Source organism: Henningerozyma blattae, chromosome 6 (assembly GCF_000315915.1).
Source record: "Henningerozyma blattae CBS 6284 chromosome 6, complete genome".
Lineage (NCBI taxonomy): Eukaryota > Fungi > Ascomycota > Saccharomycetes > Saccharomycetales > Saccharomycetaceae > Henningerozyma > Henningerozyma blattae.
The window spans coordinates 884,451-911,690 of record NC_020190.1 but is presented as its reverse complement, the minus strand read 5'-3'; the positions used below and the strand labels follow the sequence as shown (position 1 = coordinate 911,690).

Genomic DNA, 27,240 nt, shown 5'->3' with positions numbered 1-27,240 from the left:
AACAATTATAGGCTACATAAATTGTCTGTTTTTCTCAGGTAAAGAAATATAATTTTTAAGAATAAAAATAGTTATACATAAAAGGATCTTTTTCCTCGTGTTTTGTTTTTATTATTATCGTTTGCTCCACTAATATTTACCCTTTCGTCTGGTGTTTGGAAATGTATGCAACAAACCAACATCTTTCACCTTCAGTGAAAAGGTCTAATTCGAGAAACTCAATATCAAACTCCAGTATGTTGTCAAACTCTTCATCTTTCAATAATATTCCGAGGTCGAATTCCACAAATGATTTGTTTGAACTTACAAGTCATAATACAAACCACTTTCATTATCATTCTCATCTTAATGCATCAAATAGAAGAAATTCATTAAGAAGTCAAACCACTATGACTAAATCTTATTCTCATTCAAACTTAAACTTAAACTTAAATTCCAATCCAAAACATTCCACTCCATTGCATTCCAACAAATCCATCAATTTAAATACCTACCCAACACCAAAAAAAAATTCAACCTCTATTAATTCTCCCATAAGCAACAATTCTAACAATTCTAATACTTTGATGCAAAATATGGTTCCATCACCATCACCATCATCATTATCGAACACTCATTCGTTATTGACTATTCCAGAACAATTATTTTTAAATTCAACACCTTCTCCACAAAAGAGGAATAAAAATTTATTAATCAGATCAATGATTAATTCAAACAATTCATTTACTCCTCCTCCACCTCGTCTTCCTCTTTCTGCTTCTTCTTCAACTACTAATTTAACAACAACAATTGAAGGTGTTACAACATCTCCAATAAAACATAAAGGGCTAAGAAAATCTGCTAGTTTACAACAATTGAGATTATCTACTCTAAATCCTTCTGCTTCTGTCTCCAATTATTCTAATCTACCATATTGTCATATCCCTACCTTACCAAACACAAACCCTAATACAATGAGGAAAAATAATAATAGATTGACTTCTATGCCCAGAAGTTATAGTACAAACTCCATCAGTAGTAACGTTCCTATTTCTAGAAGCAATAGTATAACTTCAGCTTATAGTCGCCAATCTGTTTCTCAAAACAACAACAACAACAACAATAATAATAATATGATAAACCAATCAAGAATTCCAAGAAATTTGAACTCTAGTTCTATGTCACAACCACATATGATAAGAAATAATTCAATTACTTCATCTGTAACACCACCATCTGCTACGACGAGAAACAATAAAACAACAGTACCTGTTCAATCTCGCATTTCAAGAACCAATAGTAATACTCCTCTTGAATCATCATCATCCTCATCTCACATTTCAAGAAATAATACACCAACTCCATTGAATAGTTCTTCAAAGAACGACAATAATCTTACTGCTCAATTAGATGCTTTCCGTATTACAAGAAACAATAGTATTACTCCATCAGAATCCGCTGAAGGAGCCAAAAATACTAAATTATCTCCAATTACTTCTAGCCGTGTTTCAAGAAGTAATAATACTACTCCAGTACAGAAATTTTTTTCTAAAAATGAAACTTCTAGTCAATTGTCTCTTTCAAGAAGTGCAGATAATACCCCTGTGAAAAGTTCTAATTTAAATAAAATTTCAACTTCCCCAACAACAACTTCTGAAAAACCAATTTATACTCCGATTGATAATTTCTTAACTCCCGTAGTCTCTGAAAATAACAAGGATTTAAATAGCTATAGATTCATTCAAAATAGAAATCTAATGAATAGATCAAATTCAATGACTTTACCAAATTCACAACCAACTCAAAAACAAAAGACATATTTTAATAAGAAGAATTATATTTATCAAAATCATATGAATAAGTTAACACCTTATCAATTACAAAGAATTAAAATGCAACATGCTTTTAAATTTCCTAATGGAGAAAATTATACTCCAAGAAAACAACAACAGCAGTATATGCATTTATCTCAACAATCTCTTGTTTTTAATAATTCAATTAATGCGGATGCAGATATAAGTAATCACAGCATTAGACCTCTATCTACTCCAGTTTCATCACCAGTTATTCCATCGACGAATGATATATCTTTTAAACCATTAAACTTGTCAGAATCTAGTAGAAAATTCAAAAATGATTCAAGTGACGAGTCTCAAGCTTCTTCAACTTTGCATGATGTAGATTCTTTGACCAATAATTCTAATTTTAAATTAAATGATGACGATGTAGTAGGTTCTACTACCCCTACCACCATTAATTCCACCGTAAAAGTAATCCCTAAGGATGAATATATTATCAAAAATAATATTGACAATAAGAGGCCTTTAACTAGATCAAATAGTAAATTAGGAAGTTTCTTTAGAAAGTTCTTAAAGAATGATGAGACAAATAATGAAGTAATTTCACAAACTACCAAAAAAACTGATTCTACTTCACCCGTTAAATCGAGACAAAGAAAATTAATCAATTCAATTAGACATAATTCTACTATTGATTTATTCAAAAATAATATGTCTTCTACAAATGATAAAGATGCCAACGAAAGTGATACTGATCATTCCATTAATTTCGATGATGAGTTTACTAGATTAGGCGAATACATTGATAAACAGACTTTATTATTAGATATCGATAGTGATAATTTGAACACAACTACAAATACTACTATTGAATCTTTTCATACTGCTTTTGAATCTGTAAATATTAGCTCTCATACCATTGAAAGTTCGTTAGCTCCACCTCAAAGATCTACTTTAAGACCAAAAATAACTAATTCTAAGTTAGCTAGTGAATATTATCATTCTAAATCTTTTGAAAGCCAGGAAAGTGATATCAGCATCGAGAGTGAAGGAAGTATCAATAATAATAGTGATATTACAAGAAGCAACAGTTGTGACACTAGTAATTCTAGTGATAATAATAACAACTTATCTGCAGATAATTTAAATTCCTCTCCAGTCAAGAAACTAAGATTTAATACTAAAGTAGATGTTAGAAAAACTTGGTCTCCATTGGAATATATCAGAAGCGACAATTCAAAGAGATGTGCCTTTAATAATAATAAAGAATACATTTTTGAAAATGCTAATCACACAAGTGATTCTATAGATGAAGTTGATGAAGAAAACCATGCAGCTGATGATAGCAATAATCATATTGTCGCTCCTACTCCAGTTATTCCAGTTAGGCATCCAAGGGTTAACTTGCCTAGAAGTCATCACGATCATAATAATATGAAAAAAGCTATTAAGTTAGAAATTAATAGTTACAAGATGAATGAAATGGTTGTCCATAAGGATAGCCACCAAAACACTCATTTTTTGATTTAGTCTAAATATTCTTACTATATCTCATCAACAGAATTATAATACAAAAAAATAAAAGAGTTTATATTATTAATTGATAAAATATTTATAAATTTATAAAAACACATTAATGCACATAATTAAGATAATTACTATTTGATATCATTGAAATATTGAATATGAACAACTGATGCTACAGTATCATTGTTGTTTGATTGTCCTTGATCGATATACCAACTCTTAATATTTTCATTCTTTGTTTGAATTGATTTTATGATTAATTTATATAATTGAATGATTGTTATGGGTTTCAAATTTTTTATTGGTAAAATATTAAAAGTATGATTGTTTAATCGAATAAAAAAATTTATACGTTTCTCCAAAGTTTCGTAAACTTGAAATAAATTTTTGAAGTTAAAAATAGGTTGTCCATCATTTTTAATTTCATTTTTTTTAAATATAAGATTGTCCTTAACTAGACTTTGCAAGAAAATATCCAGATTTTTCCGTATATTAATTCTTTTAGTCGGTGAGCTTAATTCCATAGTTTGAGATTGAAATGAAGTATAATAAGAAATCAAGTCCTTAATGCTTGAATAATTTAACAATTGAGAACTAGCAGATTCCAAATTTTTTAGATCTCGAAGTTTTAAAAATTCTTCTATTAATTTTAATTTCATTTGTTTTTGACTTGTAATCGGAAAAAGCAAAGGAGAATCCACCTGTGTGGGCATAAGGGATTCTGGTGTACTGTGCGTCTCTCTAATAGGCGAACTTTCAATGGAAACAACCTCTATATTTTGCTCATTTGACAGAAGTTGACCTTCTCTTTCTTCTACAGAGGGATTAGTATCTAATACTATAGGCCTAACACCAATAGAAACAGATTTAGTTTCTTGAGAAGAGTGCAAAAATATATCTTGTTTCCTTGAACGGTTAACTCTACTGTAATTGCTCGACAATATGTGGTGCTGGAATGGATTTCTTATTGGTTGATTAAAAATGATTTGTGATTTTTCGCCAGTCCCCTCATTTGAATCAATTGTTTCAATAGCGTGATGATCATGCATTTCGTTAGAATGGTTATTTTGTGCTTTTATATCATATGATAATGTCTTAAAATAGGGACTTGCAATATTTATCTGATTTTTTATAGCATCTAATTCAATTTGATCAATACAGTTTAAATTTTTTTCATGATGCATCTTTTCGATATTACTGAATATTAATTTTTCATCTAGTAATAGCTTTTCATCAATAATCCAAATACCAATTGATTCTTTAAATTCAATGATGGATTTCCAATGATTCAGTTCTAGAAGAAATGAATCACCAAAGTTGAATGTAGAAATATTAAATTGAATCAACTTGTCTGCTCCATTTAATAAACTATTAATTGTTCCAACTATCTCAATAGTTTTACCGACTAATTGCTTGGAAGGTGACACAAGTTTAAAACCTAATTGTGATTTTAATGAAGCCACTGAAATGCAAGATACCAAAGGATCATTCGAGTTTGTAGAGTCATCGATATAAAGAATCAAACAGTCCTTGTTTGATTTATAGATATATTTAAAGCCAACTACTATACCCACTATCTTCAAATATTTAATTGGATTATTTAGATAGAAAAAAAATCTTGATCTAACCGAGACCTTTCCACGTAGACGTTGGAATATAGGGAAAGAATCCTTTCGTAATTTGATAAAAAATCCCTGACAGCAATAGGACATGGATTAGAAATAGATTGGCTTGATAACCAAAGAGAATTATATTTGAGTAGATATTCTATGTAATAATTTGCTCCAGATACGGCGTCCCGGCAGATAACTAGATCATGTTCTGCATCAAATTGTCCCATTCATTTATAGTATGTAGGATATTATGCCTTTGTGTTAAAGTTAATTATGCTGCAGTACTAACAAAACTATTTTTTATTTTGCAAGATGTAATGGCTGCTATTTCTAGCAAATCATATTTACGTATTTTTTTACCTTAAATCATGCTTTATCTTTATATTACGCGTCGGCTCATCACTAATCAATTCCAAGTCCAAAATTTTTTTCGGAAAAACTATTTGTCACATGGCAACGTGAATCTTCGCTTCCGCTTTTTTTTGGCTGCGATTTTCCCGCCTTTCGTGAGCGAACAATGAGCATTGGAAAATGACGACTCGAGATTTTCAATGATAGAATGGATGTCTCAGATGGTTAAGAAAAGAGAGAAGATGTCAAAGTTCAAGGTCTAAGATCGAGTCAAAAATAAAAAAAAAAGAGAGTAGAATTAGAAGTTAAAAATTCTGTACTAAATCTACTCTATTAGACACCTCCACTAGTAGAAGAAAGCTCATATATACTGCGTTCACCACCCATTAGGTTGCTCATCGAAACTGATAAAGTTAGGCAAACCATAGAAACGCTCCTGGGAAATAGATTGAGCTAGATCTTGATTTTGAGATTCAAATATCATTTTATTTCCATTTTACTATAATTACAAGGACATTAACTATTCATATAGGTATCGGATTTTTCTTTAACATATTGCCAATTTCATATTTAACATTCTATTTTGCCTTTTGTATTATCATTTCTTTGTATTGCTTTTTTCATTTTCATTTCTCTATTTACAGAATAATAACATGCTATCTATTGAACAACGTTATAATATTTGTTTGATGGCTGAACGCCATCCCAAGTGGAAACAATTAGAGTTAGCCAAGTGGGCCTATGAGACTTTCCAATTGCCATCGATTCCTTCCCAAGGGACTATATCTCGTGTATTAGCCAAGCAAGACGTTTATATGAATTGTAAAGATCACGAAAGGGAGTCGAATATAATTCGTAAGCAAAATAACATTTTGGTAAGACGAGTCTTAAGAGAATGGGTCAATCAAAGTATTTGGAATGGGATACCCATTACGTCTTTAATTATTCAACATACAGCTCAAGCAATTTGGCATAGAATCCCATCCGAATTCAGGGAACACAATGGCTCATTTAGTCATAGGTGGATTAACACGTTTCTGTCGAAAATGGGCATCAATCCAAATAATTTAGACAATGAATTACCAAAGACCCCCAAGATTTGGACTTTTGAAGATAGATATATCTTAAAAGAGTTTTTTGCCAAAGTTCCGCAGCAGGATTTATTCACTTTAGATGAAACATTTTTGGCCTACAATTTACCATTAGATTACGCACAATATGAAACTAATTGTATTCAAAGAAAAATCGAAGTCTTAACCGTAATGCTTTGTTGTAATTTGGATGGTAGTGAAAAATTACCACCCTTAGTTATTGGAAAATATAATAATTATAAAAGCTTTAAGAATTTCTTTAGGAAAAACAATAATACTTCAAACAATAATAATACAAATAATAAAAACGGGAATGAAAAACTTTGCTCTTCCACAAATTTAAATTCAAACTCCACTTCGCAAAATAATGCCTTGTTAGGCGAACAATTAGCTTCAAAATTTAACATTAAATATCAAAGTAATAGAAAAGCTTGGCTGACAAGTAGTATTTTCCATGATTGGCTTGTTAGATGGGATAAGAGATTAGTAGCAGATAATAGAAAAATATGGATCGTTTTGGATGATTCATGCTCACATAGAATTGTTAATTTATCTTTGAAAAATATCAGAATGGTTTATACAAGCTCAAATTCTAAATTCTTACCTTTTAATTGGGGGGTATTAGATGATTTTAAAACTTGCTATAGAATTCAACAATATCAAGCTTTGATCGAATTACAAAATAGACTAGAGAGAAGGACTGGTAAAAAATTCCTAATTAGTTTTGAACAAAGTCAGTTGACAATGGCAAATGCATTTAAATTTATTAAAAAATCTTGGGATTCAATTTCTCCCGAAAGAATTAAAGCAAATTGGAAAAGTTCTAGCATTCTACCATTCGAATTAATTAAAATAACGAATGACAAGGAGATTAGTATGGCCTTCAAGAAAAATACTCATTTGGAATTACAATTAAATGATTTGTGCCGTAATTATTATTGTGTAAAACATTGGGAATACGATTTATTATTAGATTTAAATATTGAAAATAAAAATACAAATTTTTTAAGTACTGATGAATTAATTGAAAGTGCGATCATTGACATGAATGAGCCAGGGTTTAATTCACCAACTGAAAATTCAGGCGCCAATATTCCTAGTAATTCAAGTAGTACCAACAACTTAGTAAATATGATAACAAACTCAAGTTCAAATGAAAAACCGAATGACATTAAAACCAATAAAAACATAAACTTAGAGTCATCAATTGTCCCTTCGAATGAGTTGAGTGTAGATATCAAAAATAGCCCCAATGATAATGCAAGTACTGTGTCTACAATCAATCCATTACCTATTAATAATAACGTCCAAAGTATACCCACAGTTAAACCGGAATCTGATTCAAATAATTTTACCAATCAATTAGATCTAAATTCAACCCCAAAATTAGAAGTTACAAATTTGGATGGGTTATTAAATGGCGATTTTACACAAGAAGCCCTAGATAGGATTTTTACAGTTAGTGCGTTGATCGATGGCCCAAATGTTTGTTTAGATAAAGATGGCGAATTTGATCTAAAGAATGTTGGGCTAAGTAGTTCTATTCCTCCTTCTGACTTTTTTACTGAAGTTTTCACTCCAAATTTAGACGGACAGTTAGAAAGTACTACAAATACAACCCAAAATTCAAACCCTAATAGTTCCTCTCCTGCAGGTTCTCATGCACAATCACTAACACATTCCAATTTATCACCACCACTTTCACAAGATAAGATCATATCGAGAAACACAACTCCAATGACAGCAGTAGCTGCATCATCTACTACCAATACTATTCCACTTACAACTTCTATGTCACAAAATCTATCAAGCAACTTAGGAAATCCGTTATCCCAATTTCCAACTCCAAATGTAAATATAAATGGGATGTCTACTACGCCTGGATCTGCTAGTTCTGTGCAAACAAATCATAGCACAAATAGTAACTCTAATAGGCCGCCACCATTACAAAATATAAATCAACAGCCCATACTTCAAACCACTGGGCCTACAAATAATAACATTATTCCTCCTAACAATTTAACAAACATCTCAGAAAATAGTAACGCGGGAAATTCCACGAATTTCTTACCTAATTTAAATAATTTATCAATTCCAGAGCTAGATCAAATTTTACAATCATCAGATTTCCCTTCAACTACTACTGAATCAAATAATATGATCAACAATGCTCCTAATACAGGTTCAGTGAATAATCACACCATAAACAATAATATAGGATCTTCTAATGCTGCTTCTCAGTTCCCAGATCCAAGTAGAATTAACATACAAAATAATATAATACCTACATCCACAACTGATTCAAATATTAATATCTTAAATAATGAAATTCTTACCAATAACAACCAGAATGATACGGCTTCTTACTTAGGCTGCCAAATAAATATTGCAAATACTCTTGGCTCTGTTTTACAACATTTATCCGCCAACGATATTTTATTTTCTGATGCAACAATTAACGAGCTTAGAACTCAATACATTAATGTATTAGAAAAAATCGAAAAAATTAAGCAACAATTTAATAATCAAAAAGTAAGACGTGGTCAGGTCTATTTAGAAAGTTTACTAGCAACTGCCACTACTGATGGAATTGATAAAAATATTTTAAATATCACTGATAAATCGAACTTAAATTGGCTGAATCCCTCCTTAACTCAAAACAATATACCTAATTCCAATACTACTAGCAATCCCTCTATCGTTACTCCTGACATGGTTAATCCTGCATATACAGCCAATGCAAAAATGTCTACTTCATCACAGAGTCCTGGCTATAGAAACGACAGTAATCCTACCATTAGGGGCTTAAACAATTCAAATACCAATAACAGTATCGATTCTAACCCTTATGGTAGATCAAACAGTAATCCTCCATACTTATAGATTTATTTGATACTTAAAATAAATGAAACAACGATATCATCCTAAAATATTTTATTTTATTTTAATTTATATATTATGAAAGACAATAACGACCAAAAAAGATTTTAAGAAACTTCTCTTTGTATCTGTAAAACACTAAATTTTCAAAAGGTACATTCTTATACATTTTTCTTATTAACTACATAGATTTATAGATTATACAAATAATCAATATTCACATATGACAAAAAGAAAGATGATGCGCTTTGAAATTCAAAGACATGACAATGTTAGACAGTTTCGGACTCAAATGAATAAAGTTATTACTTATAGATACATATCATACATCATTATTGAAAATTAGATATTGCTATTAGTTAATTTTGAATTGATTGTGTTTACAAATTCAAAAAATACATCACTATCCATTATCTCTGTTATTTTAGATTTATCAATTTGATTATTTTCCGCTTTAGAGGTTATTAATTCAAAGAATTCGTTATAGCTTTGTATCAAAACTAATTGAATAGCGTCCATTAAATTTATTACAATATCATTATCATCAATGTATTTACAAATCTTTTCAAAAATTATAGGTAAAGTAGTTTCAACATTCTTTTGTAAAGTCATACTATTAAACGTTGTATCTGCCAATTTTGTTAGTGTAAATGAATCCTTAATAATATCATGAGTGCATGAATCGGTAAAGTCTTTAATAACTACACGTAATTCGTTGATAAGTTCGGTACGTGCATCTACCATGTTATTTACAACCTTTGGAACCAAATCTCTCGCCATTGTTAGCATAGAAACTGAAGAATCGTTATGTTTCAAATTTGTATTTGAAGTTGATTTACTATTATTATTAAATGATTTCAAATTAGTACCGCTGTTATTTTGTGATTCGCTTAAGTTATTATGGTTAGTATTATTGCTACTAAATGAATTAAAGAACTCTTCAACCCCTGAGAAATCCAAATAAGTCTCATTAACAGTATACTCAATATTAAAATTCTGAATTTGATCACGCAGCATTAATAAATTTCTTAACATTGATAATTTAATATCTAATTGATCTATATCCTTTTTATTGGCAGTAATATTTTGCAAAAAGTTGAAAGCTTTTCTTAATGATACAATACAATCATGGACAATATGATGAGCTAGATCGTCAAAAACAATCGAATTTACCATTTCATAAATTTTTGATAATAAAGCTAGAGACATAATTAATGGAGGATAATAAGAGGAGATTTTTTCTTCCAATAAGACAGTATTTTCATCATCATTCGTACTATTATTTCCAGCAGATACAATACGTTCATTCTTTAAACCCATCGAAGTATTGGTATTTGATCTTAAATTATTTGATTTTAAGTTATTTAAATATAATTTAACCAAAGGATCTTTTAAAATGCTAGTATTTTTAGAACTATTATTATGTGCATTGTGAGTAATTGTAAAATTATCCAAAGTTGGTTTATAATTGATAATGAAATTTTCAATATAAATTTGAGTTCTTAGAATTAATCTAGTTTGGATTTTGTTTAAAATTTGTTCGAAAATTTTATCAAATTTAATATTCTGAAATTTTTTATTGTACTCATCAGAGCCTTCTTCAAATTCATAATACTGAGTAAACAAAGAAATAGAATCACATAGTGTTGGTATATCAACCTCTTTCAATATTTTAATTCTGCAATTGTCATATAATGGATCACATAATTTATGAATAAACCATTGATTAATTTTTAGTTTTGAAATATCATTCAATGGAAAGAATTTAATAAATAAATTAAATTCATCATTACAAAGTTGTTGGAAGAAAGTCTTGTAACTTTGAATAAATTTAACCAGATTAATGTTGGAATCTTTGTAGCTCTCTGATAAGAAGTCATATATAACAGTCGATAATAATTTATGACGAAGTTGAAAATAATTATCGAAGCATTGATTCAATAAAGAAGAGATTTCATCAAAATATCTTTCTAAATTTGGATTTTGTAGTCTCTGAAAAATTTCTTTGATTTGGTCATTAAAGTTTAGAGATATAATTGAAAATTTATTATAAAACAAAGCGTCTTTTGTAACAGAATTAATATCCTTTTTGGAGAGTTTTAAATTAATTTCATTGAAGTTATTCTTTAAAAGGGTAACTGAGTAATTAGTAATCAATTCAATACATCTAATTAAGCATTGTTTAAACTTTATTCTATAGATTTCATAATCTTTAAAATTTTTGTTCAATTCTAAAAAGACTAATGAGCTTTCAATGTTCTTTAGCATTGTTTTAAATGAATCCCTTTGAACAATCTTTAATGATGATGAAGAATTTTTTAATCGTCTCATAATTGGTTCTAAAATCTCAAAATGATTCAAAATGGCAGGAATATCTTGATTAATTTTATTTAATTTTGAGTACTCATTGTTAACATTGTTTATTATCTCAATGAAGTTGGTTGTATCTGTCTTTACATCATTGAATTTATCAATAATTGAAGTTAATTGATTTTCAACTAAAATAGTTTGATTTAATACTAAATTATAGTTGTAAATATTAGAATCTAGTTGTTCTAAGTAAGTAGTATAAGCAGAATACTTATTTGAATGATTTTTATTAGGCTCTGAGTAAGCTTTTTCATCTGTAGTTGATGATTCTGCTGTAATGGAGGATACTTCATTTTCTTCAATAGTATTCCAATCTTTATTATCAATAACTAAGGATAATTTTTGTAATTGATCCAACAGATAACTATCTTCTAACAAGCCTGGCAAAGTTTGAGTCTTTGTTGTTCCAGTATTGCTAGCACTTGCAATACTCTGAACCAAGGAGTCTCTTCGAGCGCGAGGCATATTAGATATTCTTTTATGAACAATTAGCTACTTGCGTATATGAATCAAAACAAATAATCTTGCAACCTTTTAATTACAAAACTTATTCTGACCTTTATATACTCTTTATATTAACGTCAATGTTTTCATTACTATTAGTATTCTAAAATATTACCCGGCTAAAATCTAATTGAGACCTATAAACCCATTTATACGAAAAAAGGAGCTAATATGTAGATGAAAGTAAATACTTATTAACTAATTGCAATAAAATAACTTCAGTGATTTACAGTCATGTACATAATATTAAGGAATATAAAAAAGTACTCTTAAATAGAAAGAATAAATAAATAAGACGTGAGAAAGGATATATATAAATAAATATATACAAAATAGCTATGCCAGGATATATGATCAAGTAAGGCAAACAAAAAAGATTAAGTGTCAGATTTTACTTTGGTAGTTCTGCCTTTAGCTTTGCCAGTTCTTCTTCCACATTTTCCATGCCATACTCTTCCTCTAGAAGTTTCACAAGCTTTTCACGCTTTTCCATCTTATCACGACGCATTCTTGCTAGTTCTGCCTTAATTTCTAGAGGCTCTTTAGGAATTTTATTCAATGACTCAGGATCAGGCCAAAATCCAGGTACATTTAGCTTTCTATCAGTATCTGTCCCGATGTAATACATAACGGCTACTGGGGCCAGTAGACAGAAAGAAAATCTGAAAATTTCTAGTTGTGTCCTTGTGTAACGTAATCTAAATCTACTCATTTTAGGCTATTTGAATACGTATTATAATTGATATAGTAAAGTTGCTTTCCTGCTTTCTTTTTAAAATGCTTTTATCAATAATCCTTATATTATTTTAAAAACCCTTTTGGCCTTGTATTTTTTTATTTGATATTGGTATCTCCGAAAATATATCAAATTGCTTTGATTTTAAAACAAATCATCTATAAAAGGGTATTTATCTAAAAGATCGAATATGCTACAAATGAGAATTAATGCGATCAAATTTTTCTCAATTTCAAATCCATAGACAATATATTTTATCATTGTATAGATATTCTCTACGAAATATTAAATGCAATTGTAAATCAATTCAACTCAGGGATAAAGTATTTGAGAAACTTCGAGTCACCATTCATAAAAATAAAAATGTTAAGAAAGGTTTTCCAGTATATGAGTTGATTCAAAAATTAATAACATTAAATGATGATTTAAAAGAAAAAAATGTGGTAAAAATTTGGAACCAACTGCAACCTGTATGTGATAAAACTACTGTTGTAATGAAAAAAACTGAAGAAGTGGTACAATTAGTAAATAAGCTTCATCCTAAAATAATATCCAAGAAATCTACTCAAACAACAGATGAAGTTCAAAAAGCAAAATATTTATTTGATTATATTAAATATCAACAATCTAAAAATAAATTGCCGAAACATGGGTTAGTAAATAGTGAATACAAATTAAAATTATTATTACCAATGGCACTAGATTATACTTCGAAATTTAAAATTAATTTAAGTAAAAAAAAATATAAAAAAATTAAAACACCACCCACTTACTTAGTTCATAAAAAAATAGGCTCTAATTTTATCTGGTTTGTTAGATCAATAATAAATAAGCATTCAAATCAATCAAAAAAATTGAGTTCCATTATCCAACAGGAAATAATTAAAGCACAGGAGAGACTTGATGCAATAAAAAGAATTGAAGACATGAAAGATTGGGCGATATTAGAGTCAAGGTGGGAAAAATTATTAACTGGAACTGCGGATACCGATTGGATCTTAACATATGATATAGTGCTCGATAAACTAAAATCAGAAAACATTAGGGATAGATTGAGATTCAAAAATTATATGAACAAGCGTATCTTAAATAATGGAATACATGAAGCGTATTCTAAAAATCCTAATGTGGATGTTTCACGAAATTTAATGAAGGAGAACATACAAGCACAAAAGAATTCTAAGAACCATTTTAACAAATCGCAATTTGATTATTATCATGATTTATCGGTTAAATATTATAATTTCAAAATGAAACATTTTTATGATTTTTTGGAAAATGAGGTGCCAAAAAATATTGTATACGTTAAAGATTTAAATTTATATAATCTATCAGTTAAGAATGGTATCCATAAATAAGCAAATTAAATATGTAATATAATATCCCCCCTCCCCCTTTTTTTTTGGTTCTCAATCATTTACTGTATTTTTTTGAAGATCACCTAACGGCAAAGGATTCTCAATTTCAGTGATTTTAATTTCTTCCAATAGACTACTTAATTGATTGGCATCAATATCTTGCTCACCGTTATTGATATTTAAAGCTCTTATATTTTTAATGATTCTTTTGATTTCTTCATTTTCTACTGAACGATTATTATCTTCCATTTCAAAGTCTTCATATAATCGTATATCTGCACGTACAAGCGAAGCATCAAGAATAGTATCAGTATTTTGTAATTGTGACATGTATTTATTAAATGATTTCCACCTTTCAAATAAAGGTTCTTCATTTAATTGTAATTTAAAGATCATAGAACTTTTATAATGTTTCAAAGTACAATAATTGTTTAGATAATTATAAGGATTATTTTGAATCATGAAATTTTTTGTAAACTGATCCCTACCATTTGCATTCGTACGTTCTTGGGAGAGGTGACATAATGGATACCCACATTTTTGACTTATATTCCTTTCTTCAATTAATTCTTCATAATCCTGTTGAGTCAAAATTTGGCCCAAGAATTTTAAAGTTCTTAAATCTTTGCAATAAGAATCACATATCAGTTCTACGATATCCAAAATAATTTTTTCGTTTTCATATATGGTTAATTGATGATGTTCCTGATAAGGACCAAATATATTTTTAATATCTTCTACAGATGCCATTTGCTGTAAGAATATTATAAATTTCTTAATTATTTTCCAAATGTAATATTTCTGTTATTTTATTTTTTTCTATTATTATCTTATATAATCGATCGTATAAATGTATTGTACAACAAGAATAAATTATATTCTTCTTCTTTAGGGTTGTCTATTTTTAATATTTTATTTGTTAATTATATAAAGCGATAATAATGCATTACCTAACGGGATTCATGAATTTTTTGAAAACCCTATATTATGAATTATGAAAATTAAAAAGTCAAATTAATCAAACAAGTATATTTTTTTAGAAAAAATGGTCTCTAAGGAAAATATTCGCATTGTGTGATACGCGACACAAATTATAGGTTACATATCTTTCTTTAAGAATTCTTTCTCTAACATCAGTGTTTTGCAAATATCAGGGTTGGAGATCCTCCACAATACAAACATAAAGACACTCTTGTATGGAGAAAACCTTGAAGCATATTCTTCCATGACATCTATATCATAGTATCCTAATTGGGATTTTTTGGTAGTCTTTGCCTTTCTCTTTTTCTTAGCTTGTGAACCGTTAACATTTCTTTCTTTAACTTTCAATTTCATCTCTTGCATTATATCCACTTTATCCTTGGCATATATGGAAAACCCTCTTGCGATTCCTACATCTTCCCCAGAAAAGACATCTACTCTTAATAAACCACTCATCAAGAACATCCTTGCACTCCAAATACCTATACCTTTTATATTGTCCACTAGTAGGCTGATAATTTCTTCATCATTGCTACTTTCTAACTTAAAATCCTCTTTCTCTGCATTTTGCAATCCTTGTTGTATTAAATCCATCAATTCATCCCCACGGCTTACGAAAAAATCAGTTAATGATTCAATATAATCACATTTTCTTACACTTAATCCACAAGTCCTCATATTTGTTTTGATGTCTTTATCTGTTCGAAACAATTCATTCATTTTTATATAAGAAGGGAATTTTCCTTGATCATCACCAAGTAGAGCAATCACTTTCTTTTCTATACTTCTTGCAGCACTACCACTGATCTGTTGTGCAATGATAGAAATTCCTAGCCTCTGATAGAAATCTTGTAATGTAGACTTCCTAATTTGGTCCCATTTAGTCTTTAAAACAGCTTGAAATTCCTGTGCAACAATAATCGAATATAAAGAAGGATCCTCCTTTAATATCATATTAATAGCAGTAGTGAATTCAGGGATATGCTTTTCCTTGAAACTCTCTGGAAGTTCTAAAGACTCAGGTATTTTATTTCTAAACGCTTTTTCACTCTCTGTTTTTACAATGCCATTATTTTCTTCAATTTTTGTCTTCAATAAAAAATCTGCATTAGACTCTGTATTTGCTACATCTAGTTCAACATCTTCATTTTTAATACTTGAAAATTTTCTTTTTGATCGTGTGATAGTCATTCTTGCCTGTGGTAAATATAAACATAACTTTACGTAAACAAAATTTAAAGATATCCTACTAAGCAATCATTTTGTTGTCAAAAAGTATGCTGTTCTTATCCTCATTCCTTTACCCCTACATTACCACATTTGTTATTTTTTTCTCCAACATAGTATATTTTCTTCACATTAGAGCCTTTAGAATATATAATTGTCTCTATAGATCTCTCCTAATGTTGTCGCATCTGACATTTTGTCAAATTAATTTGGATGATTTAATTCCGCTTTACATTCTTGTCACTTATTAGGGTTATTTTACATTTTCAGGGCGTGTACTAGAAATGTTATGGGTTGGAAATTACAATCCTTCCGAGTTGTAATTTACGAGAAAAGTAAGTCGGTTAACTAAGGGAAATTAGACCAGGTGGCCTTGTGAATCTGATAAACATAATGAGATATTTAGATCAAGGTAAAGAGTAAGATCCAATTCAATTCATAGTCAACGCTCTATACAGTGGCAAGCATCAAATTGGAATATGGATTTTGTTTATGAAGAGCAAGTGCTAGCCAATGAGGCTACTCCAGATCCAAACCAAAAGCATGATGAAAAGACTGAGCAATTATTTGAAAACTTAGAAAATAATATCAATACCAATTATGAAAAGACTAAGGGTTTAATCGAGAACTTCCTCCATGAGGATGACTCCAATGAGGGAATAAATATTGATTTACCCATTAGTGATGAGTACACCGCTAAAGCCAATGAACTATTGGCCAATTTAGATAATGGTTTAAAATCAGTTGAGACAAAAGTTACTGATACAGTAAATTCTTATTGGAATAACTTTTCTGTGAACAGTCTATGGGATTCAATTAATACTGCTACAAACAGTGCTTTAAATTCTAAAGCCCCACAGCCCAATAGCAATGTAGTCTTGGCAGGTAATAGAACTGAAGCAGAATTACAGAAGTTATCGACGGATAAATCAATCTATTTGAAAGATTTGAGCATCAAAGTAGATCCAAAAGTGGTTGATATCGATTCTAAAACTGATGAGATTGCCAAATTATTGGAAGTTAATAAAAATTTATCTAGTTTGATGAATGATATAGTACCATCTAAGATAAATTACCAAACATTTTGGTATATTTACTTCACTGAGAAAACAAAAATATTAGATATGGAAACTAAAAGGAAAACTTTATTGAATTCTTCAAAAACTTCTACTCAAGCTATAAAGGATGCAGATGAAGATTTAGGTTGGGATGATGATGACGATGATGATGATTTTGATAACACAGACTCAAAGAGTGAACCACCGGTAATAATACAAAAGAAGGATGCAATTGAAGAGCCACTTACGAAACGTCAAAATGCTTCTTCAAAAACCAAACAATCAGCTAAATTAACCGAAAATACCACTACTGCACAAGCTAAGGCTGCTGATATATCTAAGGACGACGACGACGACGACGATGATGATTGGGAATAAATAACTTTCTATTATTTCATGCCTAATCATAAATAAACTTAACTGTTTTTATTATTCAATTTATATAAATTTATATCTAATAATGCATACTTAGATACATAAAATTAGCTAATATACATGTATAAAAAGAACCGCCAAACAAAAAAATAATTAATAATAATTATTAAAAAAAATTAAAAAAAATAAGAAATCGTAAAGCAAGAAAGTTGAAATAGCTGAAGAGCGAATTCCATTATACATATATTGCCTCTTATTAATGTTAAATTAAAAAAAAAGTTCGTAAATTATATTAAAAAAAGTTTTTTTAAATGCATTAATTCTATAAAAAAGAAATGTGATGAGATAGAAAATGAGGATTTCAATGATCGGTTGAGTGGTTAAACTTTCGTATCTCTTAAACGCCATATACTCTATGATAAATAAAACATATGCATTTTGTGTAATCATTTCACTAGAATATTTGATAGAACGGTAAACTGTATCATCAAAATAATACCAACCATTTTTTAACCCTTTATTTACATATGCTGTATAGTGACCACCATACAAGCTACCCATATGTAATGCAACACCACTTAATTCATATTTGAAAGGTGGAATTTGTCCTCTTGCAGGCAATTCTTCAGTAACACCCGGTGGCAATTTACCATCAAAATCATTGGCCCAATAATTGGTCAAATCCAAAATTAATGGATATTTAACAAAAACATTGTTCTTATGTAGCATATTATCAAATCTCTTTAAGTGAATGATTAGATTCTTTGGTAATCTAGTAATGGTCAGTGTTTTTGTTGATGGCTGTTTTTTCTTACATTCTGTACATGACCATAATTCATCTTTACCTAAGAATTCAGTCTTGGTAAATTCATTAAAGCAATCCAATAAATGAATAGACTTGTTTTTAGGAACTGGTACAGATAAAACTGAAAATGTTTGATAAGTAGTTGATGTGGTCCCACACACTTGGCATTTTAATTGTGAAGCATATTGACCTTGATATAAATCAATGATGACACTGAAATCGGTAGTTAGAAATCTTTCCCATTCAATGGAAGATGCTATTCTTAGTGATAATTTTTCTCTCATTCTTTCTGCTTCAGTAGATAATTCCTTCAATGGTGGGTTTGCCCCACATTGATTTAAATCTTCGTGTAATCCATCAAGTAAAAATTGACAAAATTCTTGACAATCTTGTTGATTTGAACCTTTAAACAATGAATTGATAGATCCACATGCAGTTTTAAAAGTAATTGGCTGAACAGGTGGATTTTTCTTATTGCTGTGATTTTTAATAGATAAAGTACCATTCTGGTACATTGAATGAACTAGTCTTGCAAAACTCTTTGCTAGTATCCCTTTGGATCCTAATTTACTATTAATATTGATATGTTTTTCGTACGAATTATTTAAAAACATCTTTGTTAATTCATGATTGTTTAATAAACATTGAATAATACAGTTTAAGTAACACGAATTACCCATATTTTCTAATCCTACTTTAAAATCTAAATCTAAATCAGGCGTATAGCCGTTTGAAGATTGACTAATTGTCATTGTTGTATTATTAGGATGGTGAGTTAAACCATTATTTTGGTTAGAACTAGAATTGCTAGTCGGATAATGCAACTGTTGAGAAGAGCCATATGAACTGCTTCTAGCACGAGTATCAAAATTTGTACCAGATAAACTTTTAGGTTTGGGGGGCATTTTAGGTAATGCAGGGATTGGTTGGGATGGGGTTCTTGATGAAGGACTTGCCATCGCAGAAGCTGCGGCAGAGTTTGCCATTGAATTTGATTGATAATTTGATCTATTATGAATAGAATTATTACTTGGTGAGGGTAATTGTTTTGCTTTTAATAGTGTTGGTTTGCTTGGTATCATAGGTTGGCTGCTCGGATTCTTATTATTAGAAGAATGATTATTATTTGAAGTCAATTGATTTTGTTGTTCATTAATTAAGCTTGTTTGTAAGTTGGGTTGGCTGTTTGTCATTAGTAAATGTTGAGCTTGAGAAATGTAATTCTTAGAGTTTGGAGTCACAGCTCTTGTATTAATTGGTGATACTTGAGTAATTGGTCTACTAGGAATATTTGAATTATTTCCATTTGTTAAAATGTTTGGGGCTTCCGGATATGAAGTTAATCCAGATGTTGAATTATTTGTTAAAGATGGATTCAATGGAGTTGGATTTGGTGAAAATGTACCAGATTGATTACGTGAAAACTCTGGTGACATGGTGTTATTCCTTTCATTAGAAACTGTATCAGGAAATGAAGAATAAAGTCTGGAGAATTGATTTATCTGTGGAGATATATTTGGATATTTTGCAGAAGGTAAAGATGTTGGGCTTCTTGAATTAATAGAATTGGTATTATTGTTTGGAGTTGAAGTTGTTGAATTAGATTTAAAAGAAGAATTAACAAAATTTTTAATGCTTGGATTTTTATTAATTGAAACAGGTTTCTGTTGTGTCCTTGAATCATATGAATTATTATTTAAGTGGTATGATGGATTACCATTTGGTGACAGCATCATATCTTTCATCGATTGATCCATATTCATTGGCGTTATTTTTGGTGATAAGCTTAATGAGTGCTTATTTTCTTTATTATAGTTACTACTATCTATCTTGAAATCGTGATTTGATGATGATGTTAAATAATAATTTTCCCCGGAATTTAAATGATTGTTGATTTTTTCACTTTTCAAGAGAGGGCCGCCATTCTTAATCCAATTTTGTATACCACCTTCTAAATAATAAACATGATTTAAATTACTATTCAAATTTTTGGCAACAGAATGATTTAATAAGATATTAAATAAAACGTTTAATTTATGGATATAAAAATCGTTAGTAACATTACTATTGGAGTTGTTGTTGAATTGATTAGTAGGTCTTGAATCGTCAGTGTATAAAATGATGAATTTATAATTTTCTCTATTCTTAAAGATTTCTATTTCAGAATTTGGTGATGTAATCAAAGATTTTCTTTCAATATCAACATCTGAATAATTGTTTTTAAAAGAAATTGGTTCAATACAAATGATGGAATTCGATTTGATATGATTTAATTCGAAATCATGTCTTGTTCTAACATCAATTAAAAGAGTGGAATCTGGATCAGTTTGTAGAATAGTGGCTAAGACTGACGAAGTAATATGTGAGCCTGTCTTTGGGAAAACATCGATATTTTTATTATTATCTGTAATAGGCTTAAATTCCATATCCTTATTTGAGTAATTTCGTATAAAATTTTTAATCGTTAAAATATATTCATCATTCGATAAACTTTTGACTAGCATATTATAAATTTGAAACATTTCTTTTTCATGATCATTTGCATTCATAGATTTAATTTCACTAAAATTCTTTAATGAAGGTATTGTTGTTGAAATTAAAATATGAACAATCTTATAATAGATATAAGCAGATTCATATAATGTATATAAATCTTCGTCATCGTTAGCGCTTGATTGAGATTTATTACGAGTATGATTATGGTATTTTTTCAATTTTTTACATTCATCATGATAATTTGCTAAAGTATCTACAGATTCTTGTAACAAACTTCTCATATCGATATTTCTTTCATGATCTTGCATGAGAAAATCCTCAGCAATTCTGGATAATCTAGTGAAGGGACTTTGAGCAGTTGTATTATTATTAGGATTTCTAGGAGAATGAGATTCTGTCATGATCAAAAGATAATTTGCCAAATATGGTATAATATTAAAGTGTTAGAAGATATAATTTAGCAGATATATATGTATAGATGCTTGATATTGTATATTGTTGTTTTTCTTGGAATATGGTAGAAACTTAGTGAGGATACAGATCTTAAAACTTCAACCAAAAATGGATATAGTTAAATCAATGTTGAAATATAATGACGATATTTGTCACAACTGAGTTACAGTTTAAGCTGGGAAGCAATATTATCAATATATATAACTATATATTGATATTTGTTAGGTTTAAAGACGCCTGATATTTCATGTACTCATTTCTAAATTTGTTAAGAAATTATGAAATACTATTATTTTAACGATTCATATTGTAGTTAATTCTTACAATTAAACCTTACGGCAAGTCCCTTACTAACTAAACAAAAGCCCGTTTTAGTTTTTCACACACGGAAAATGAAAAATGAGAATTTTAATACGAGTATAGTAAGAAACCTGTCTGTTCTGATGCCAGATGACGCAAATTAAAAATAAAAATAAAAATAAAAAATAATTAAGATAAAAAAACGGAAGTAAATGATAATGAAGAAGTAATAAAAAAAAAATATCATGCTAAATGAGTTAAAAAGAAATGAGTTAATTCATATATATTTACGATATACATAGAAAGTATAGGTGTGTTATATTAGGAAGGGGGAGGGGGGGAAAGGTGACAATAATATATAAAATGGAGAAAAAAAAAAAAAGGGGTAAAAAGAATACATTAATATGGGAGGGAAAAAAAACAATTGTTGAATCAAAAGTGTATGTATGTATGTATGTTACTATGCAGCGTTACTAACTGTCGTATTCTTCTTTAATCAACTCTCTTGCCATATCCATCCATTTGGAAGACGCAAAAGTTGAATCATTAACGACATCTGTATTTTCACCATGCAATTGGAATCCTACTCTTTCATAGAATGGTACTAAATGTTCGTGAGCAATTATAACGATTTTATTACCGATTTCTTGGTTACTTAATTTTTGGATATAATCAGTTAATAATAAAGTTGCTAAGTTTTTCTTTTGATATTTTTGAGCAATTACTACAGAATGAATGGCAATTGTATCACTTGATTCGATGTGATTACCTACTTTCATTGACTCTAAAGTAATAAATTTTGTAGGAGTATTAATTTTGGTTCCTAATATATGACCTATTAAGGTTTCATCTTTAATAGTGATACTGTCTGATTCGAAATTTCTAATAAAAAGACCTGAGCATAATTCGGGAGAAGTATTTAAACGGTATTTAATGTTTTCCAAAGAAGCTCTTTCATTTGCTGGGAACCCTTCTGTTTCTAAATCACTAACTTGTTTAGCATCTTCAATAGTCAATGGTCTGATATACATATGTAAAGGTAGAGTAGTATTTGAGGACATGGCAAGTGGATAAGAAGAAGAGTATTTGGTACGATGTAAGCGTGTGTGTGTTTGTTTATTTGTTTGTAACTAGAGATTTGAGTCTTTAATTGTTTGTACCTTTTTAATTTAATTTTGTTTTTTTTGGAAGAAAATGAAATTTTAGTTTTTTCTTTTTCTTTTTTTTTTTTTTAGTAAGGAAACGAAAAGCCGAATGATATTTATAAAATAATTTAAGTAAAATTGCAAATTTAAAAATGTTAAGGAAATTATATAGAATGATATTCGTAAGTATTACACATATATATGTATGATTTATTATATATTGAAAAAAATATGGGCAGTAGAGTGGATGTGTAACGACCTCTTGAAATGAATAATGTTGAGTAAATGTTAGAGGAATTACGAGTAGGAGAAGTGGCGGGGAGGGGAAGGGGGGAAAAAAATATGAAAATGTATTAAAAAAACAAAAAAACAAAAAAAAAAAAGAAAAAGAGCGCACAGAAAAATTGTTGTGGGTTTGTTTTTTATCTTATTTTTCATTTTTTTTGTTATTGTTGTTGTTGAATAATTGTAAATAGTAATGAATTGAATGATATTGAATATTTCTGTGAGTATGATTAGAATTCTATGTTGAAAGATTTTTGAATTGAGTTGATCTTGTTATGCAAAATAAAATAAAAAAAGGTGATGGTAATAGTAATTGTAATAGTAAAATAATGACGAATAGCAGCAGTAGCAGCGATTGAAATCATGCTAATGGATCAAAGAACCATTCGTATTTCGTTCCTTTAAAAGTTCTCATCCCCATTGTATTACCTTCGTTGTCTACATCTTCCTTAATACCTAATCTTACTTCCATGAAAGGTTTTATTACTTTTGGTTGTAATACGAAATGGTTCATCAATAAATAAGTTATGTATGCGTATAGCATACCGATAAAAAGATCGAATCTATAATGATGATCCAAGTACATTGTAGCCCACCATTGAGTACAGACAAACATACAACCTACGATTCTTGGGACCAAACCTTTTGAGAAAAATCTGAAAAACCATCTATTAGAGACTTGTGGATCTTGAGTATAATATCTTACAAATTGAGAATCAGTTTTAGTGAGGATATTGTTTGCTGAATTTTGTTGAAATTCGAGATCGATATCGAAATCTTCAGAATCATCATCTTCTAATGAGGAAGTGTATGAATCTGAAGAGTGGTCTAAAGGTAAATTGAAAGGAGTTAGAGTATCATCTTGGGCGGTGGAATCAGGGGAGCTTGGTTGTAAAGGTGATTGCAATTGGCGATCAGTCAAAGTGTCATCAGAAACAGAGGTAGTCGAGGTTGAATCTTCGTTATTTTTCTTTGGAATGATGGTTGAACTATCTACCAAGGTTAAAGGATAAGTATCGGAATTCTCTCTATTCAAAGGAGTATGAGACAAGAATCTATTTTTTTGAGTGGTTGATCTTAATACCAAATACAAGGCACATTGGAAAGCCACGGCGGAATGGACCGATGGCACAGCACCAAACACAATGGGGGATTTATGGAAGCCCTTAGTGTTGATATGGGTCCCCATGTGAGTATCGACTCTTGTCAAACCTGCAGCATAACCTTGTTGAGTATAATTGACATGAGCTTCATCGTTGATACCGTATAAATGGGTGAACCAAGGTGGGGCCATTGGTAATAATAAATGAGTAAAGACAGATAATAAGTTTTGGATCCCCATGGATAAACTGAAGCACATGACTGTTCCTGGGGCATGGAATGCATAAAGATAAATGGCCACGATGATTGGCATCATGATATGGAAAACAACATAAAAGAACCAAGCCAAGATATCTTTTGACTTAGTGTAGTTTGATTCGGATTGGAATGCAAAGATGTGAACGAAATTCAAAGCCAAGAAACAGAACAGTGGGATTAAGAATGGGACGGCTATGGATCTGAATGATTTTTTGTTTGATTTGTTATTGAAATGTAAATAATGGTCGTACCATTCGAACGGGTTATAATTTAATTTTCTGATGTAATAGATGTAATACCAGATGGCCAAGGGAATGACGATCAAGCCGATGAGCAGAAAGGCAAAAGAGGTAAAGTAGGAGACGAAAGTGAGATGGTAATTGTTCAATTGAACGACCAATTCTTTCCAGTGGTCCCCGAATAAATACATATCGGCGTAGAAAGAGATTTTGGAATTAATCTTGGGTCTTATATCATTTGGAATGTACTTGGCATAGGCAAAGACTTCTAGCCAAACAAAGATGAAGGAGAAGTTTAAGAGGAAGTTCAACGGCAGTGTTATCAAGTTTCTTTTATTTAATGCAGAAAAGTATAACCTTGCTATGACTTCTATTATGAAATATTGGGAATATTTTGGCATTGTAGAGTGCGTTTTGTATTTGATGTTATATTTGAATTCTAGTGTACAACTTGTCTAGCGTAATGTGGTTTACTTTTATTGCGTTTTATTTTATTCTATTGCACTTTTTGTAAAGGTATAATAAAATAAATATAGGAGTAATGAAGAGAGAGTTTTGAACGGAGTTTGATATAATTTAAAGAGCGAGCAGGCAAATCGAAAATAGAGAGTATGAGGAAGAGAAACGATTTGTCGAACAGAAAAATTCAAAGGCGGGAAATCAAATATTGAAGTAGCAAAATATCTAGAAACCAAACCAAACCAAAAAAATAAATGAAATAAAAGATATAACAGAATAGAAGATAACAGAATAGAAGATATAATATTTTTCAGATTGTTTATTAGTCAAACTGTTAATTTTCAAGCTGCTTTTCAGTTGATTTTTATTGGACTTGTATTGTATTGTATATAGTGTTTTTCCGTATTATAGGTAAAGAGAGGGAAAAATGAAAAAAAAAAAAAAAAACTAAAAACAATAACAAATAGAAATTGAAAATGAAAAACGGAAAAAGGGTCGACCGAATAGGAAACTGAGAAAACTGTATCAACAAACGGATGTAAGAAAAGAAAAAGAAACGAAGGCTAGGATTTTCAATTTCCAGGGTTGAATAAACTAATGAATGGGCGTAAATTAACAGAAAGAAAAAAAATGGAAACCAGCGTCTATTAATAAACAAAGAGCAAAGAGCAAAGAGCAAAGAGCAAAGAGCAAAGAGCAAAGAGCAAAAAGCAAAAAGACGGTAGAATAGAAAAGAAACGAAACGAAAAGAAACGAAACTTAGCGGCTCAATAAAGTGTGTGATGTCGGTTTGTACGGCGTATTAAAAGCGATGTACAGGTTTCTATTCCGAAAGTTGCTCAGGCACAATAAAGACCGAGGGAGGAGTTGTGTAGCTTGTATCAGATGGAAGAGCCAAAGAGGTAAAGACAAATTGCCGAGGGGGTAAAGAGCGGGTGTGCGGGTTCTACGGAGGGGGATACAATCTATCGATGTGTTGGGCTCGGAGTGGCGGTAGTGGAAGATTGGTCGAACGGAGTGGGAAACAGGTGAGTGACTGGAAGCGTGTGGGAAGCGTGTGGGAAGCGTGTGGGAAACAGGAAGGAAACGCGTAGGAAACACGGGAAAAAAAACACAAAGTCGTCAATCTAGGCTAGTGCAAATCCAAGTGGAAATGCAATAGAAAAAGAAACGAATCCGATAAAAGGTTATACTTGAAATGAATATCTTGTCCAGATCATGGCACTTAAATAACGATCAGGAAGCCGTAGACAGAGACGTGATACATTCTCCATTGGGAACACTAGGAACCACACAATGGAAGGCGCAGTACAAGCACATGCCAGGTTCAGTAGGTGTAGTAGGTGTAGTAGGCGCAGTAATCCAGCTATTGCTGTAAGCGGAATGTTTTCGCTAGTCCATCCGCGGATCCATCTTCGAATTTGTCAGTGGGTCCAATCGGAGTTAGTGTTTCGGCCGGGGATCGTGCGGCCGCAGCTCACTGCGCATGTGAATGTTCTGCTTTTTGCTCGGGTTTTACCCGGCAGACGCGAATTAAAAACGCGGCGTCGGTGTATTGGTATAAAATACCTAATTGGGCATGTTATTGCACGGTAGGAGGCTGCTTGTCTGTCTTAGAAGGTTAATCATCTTATTGATTGATTGCTATCCATACTATAATTGGACATCGTTCACTGCTGAACTTATTTGTCACGAAGTGCCATCTTCTTTTGCTTACATATTCATATAATAATGTCAACCTGTTTTGTCATGTGGTATTATCTTAATAACATGAACTAACGTCTTTGGTTCAGATCTGATCTGATCTTGTTTGGACGTCGTAAAGAAAGTCTTTTCTCGAGTCTTTTCTC

The 27,240-nt window shown here is 30.3% G+C and overlaps 12 protein-coding genes across 12 annotated transcripts; 4 read left to right on the top strand and 8 right to left on the bottom strand.

Annotated features, from left to right (window-relative positions):
• Window positions 1-161: 161 nt before the first annotated feature.
• On the top strand, window positions 162-3,308 carry TBLA0F03710 (uncharacterized protein; the record flags this gene model as incomplete). The annotated part of the gene is made up of 1 exon (XM_004181378.1): window positions 162-3,308. The coding sequence occupies one exon, from the start codon at window positions 162-164 to the stop codon at window positions 3,306-3,308; it is 3,147 nt and encodes a 1,048-aa protein (XP_004181426.1).
• Window positions 3,309-3,436: 128 nt separating this feature from the next.
• Window positions 3,437-5,017, bottom strand: TBLA0F03690 (uncharacterized protein; the record flags this gene model as incomplete). The annotated part of the gene is made up of 1 exon (XM_004181377.1): window positions 3,437-5,017. One exon carries the CDS (start codon window positions 5,015-5,017, stop codon window positions 3,437-3,439), a length of 1,581 nt encoding a protein of 526 aa, XP_004181425.1.
• A 905-nt stretch (window positions 5,018-5,922) lies between these two features.
• On the top strand, window positions 5,923-9,243 carry PDC2 (Pdc2p; the record flags this gene model as incomplete). Its single annotated transcript, XM_004181376.1, has 1 exon — window positions 5,923-9,243. One exon carries the CDS (start codon window positions 5,923-5,925, stop codon window positions 9,241-9,243), a length of 3,321 nt encoding a protein of 1,106 aa, XP_004181424.1.
• A 339-nt stretch (window positions 9,244-9,582) lies between these two features.
• COG3 (Golgi transport complex subunit COG3) lies at window positions 9,583-12,075 on the bottom strand (the record flags this gene model as incomplete). Its single annotated transcript, XM_004181375.1, has 1 exon — window positions 9,583-12,075. The coding sequence occupies one exon, from the start codon at window positions 12,073-12,075 to the stop codon at window positions 9,583-9,585; it is 2,493 nt and encodes an 830-aa protein (XP_004181423.1).
• A 430-nt stretch (window positions 12,076-12,505) lies between these two features.
• Window positions 12,506-12,826, bottom strand: PET100 (Pet100p; the record flags this gene model as incomplete). Its single annotated transcript, XM_004181374.1, has 1 exon — window positions 12,506-12,826. The coding sequence occupies one exon, from the start codon at window positions 12,824-12,826 to the stop codon at window positions 12,506-12,508; it is 321 nt and encodes a 106-aa protein (XP_004181422.1).
• Window positions 12,827-13,059: 233 nt separating this feature from the next.
• On the top strand, window positions 13,060-14,208 carry RRG1 (Rrg1p; the record flags this gene model as incomplete). Its single annotated transcript, XM_004181373.1, has 1 exon — window positions 13,060-14,208. The coding sequence occupies one exon, from the start codon at window positions 13,060-13,062 to the stop codon at window positions 14,206-14,208; it is 1,149 nt and encodes a 382-aa protein (XP_004181421.1).
• Window positions 14,209-14,259: 51 nt separating this feature from the next.
• On the bottom strand, window positions 14,260-14,958 carry TBLA0F03640 (RNA polymerase II subunit B1 CTD phosphatase RTR1; the record flags this gene model as incomplete). Its single annotated transcript, XM_004181372.1, has 1 exon — window positions 14,260-14,958. One exon carries the CDS (start codon window positions 14,956-14,958, stop codon window positions 14,260-14,262), a length of 699 nt encoding a protein of 232 aa, XP_004181420.1.
• Window positions 14,959-15,306: 348 nt separating this feature from the next.
• On the bottom strand, window positions 15,307-16,380 carry MAG1 (DNA-3-methyladenine glycosylase II; the record flags this gene model as incomplete). The annotated part of the gene is made up of 1 exon (XM_004181371.1): window positions 15,307-16,380. The coding sequence occupies one exon, from the start codon at window positions 16,378-16,380 to the stop codon at window positions 15,307-15,309; it is 1,074 nt and encodes a 357-aa protein (XP_004181419.1).
• Window positions 16,381-16,895: 515 nt separating this feature from the next.
• DOS2 (Dos2p) lies at window positions 16,896-17,852 on the top strand (the record flags this gene model as incomplete). Its single annotated transcript, XM_004181370.1, has 1 exon — window positions 16,896-17,852. One exon carries the CDS (start codon window positions 16,896-16,898, stop codon window positions 17,850-17,852), a length of 957 nt encoding a protein of 318 aa, XP_004181418.1.
• A 264-nt stretch (window positions 17,853-18,116) lies between these two features.
• Window positions 18,117-21,551, bottom strand: DOA4 (ubiquitin-specific protease DOA4; the record flags this gene model as incomplete). The annotated part of the gene is made up of 1 exon (XM_004181369.1): window positions 18,117-21,551. One exon carries the CDS (start codon window positions 21,549-21,551, stop codon window positions 18,117-18,119), a length of 3,435 nt encoding a protein of 1,144 aa, XP_004181417.1.
• An 825-nt stretch (window positions 21,552-22,376) lies between these two features.
• On the bottom strand, window positions 22,377-22,964 carry PAA1 (polyamine acetyltransferase; the record flags this gene model as incomplete). The annotated part of the gene is made up of 1 exon (XM_004181368.1): window positions 22,377-22,964. The coding sequence occupies one exon, from the start codon at window positions 22,962-22,964 to the stop codon at window positions 22,377-22,379; it is 588 nt and encodes a 195-aa protein (XP_004181416.1).
• A 730-nt stretch (window positions 22,965-23,694) lies between these two features.
• On the bottom strand, window positions 23,695-25,332 carry IPT1 (inositolphosphotransferase; the record flags this gene model as incomplete). Its single annotated transcript, XM_004181367.1, has 1 exon — window positions 23,695-25,332. The coding sequence occupies one exon, from the start codon at window positions 25,330-25,332 to the stop codon at window positions 23,695-23,697; it is 1,638 nt and encodes a 545-aa protein (XP_004181415.1).
• Between the last annotated feature and the right edge of the window lie 1,908 nt (window positions 25,333-27,240).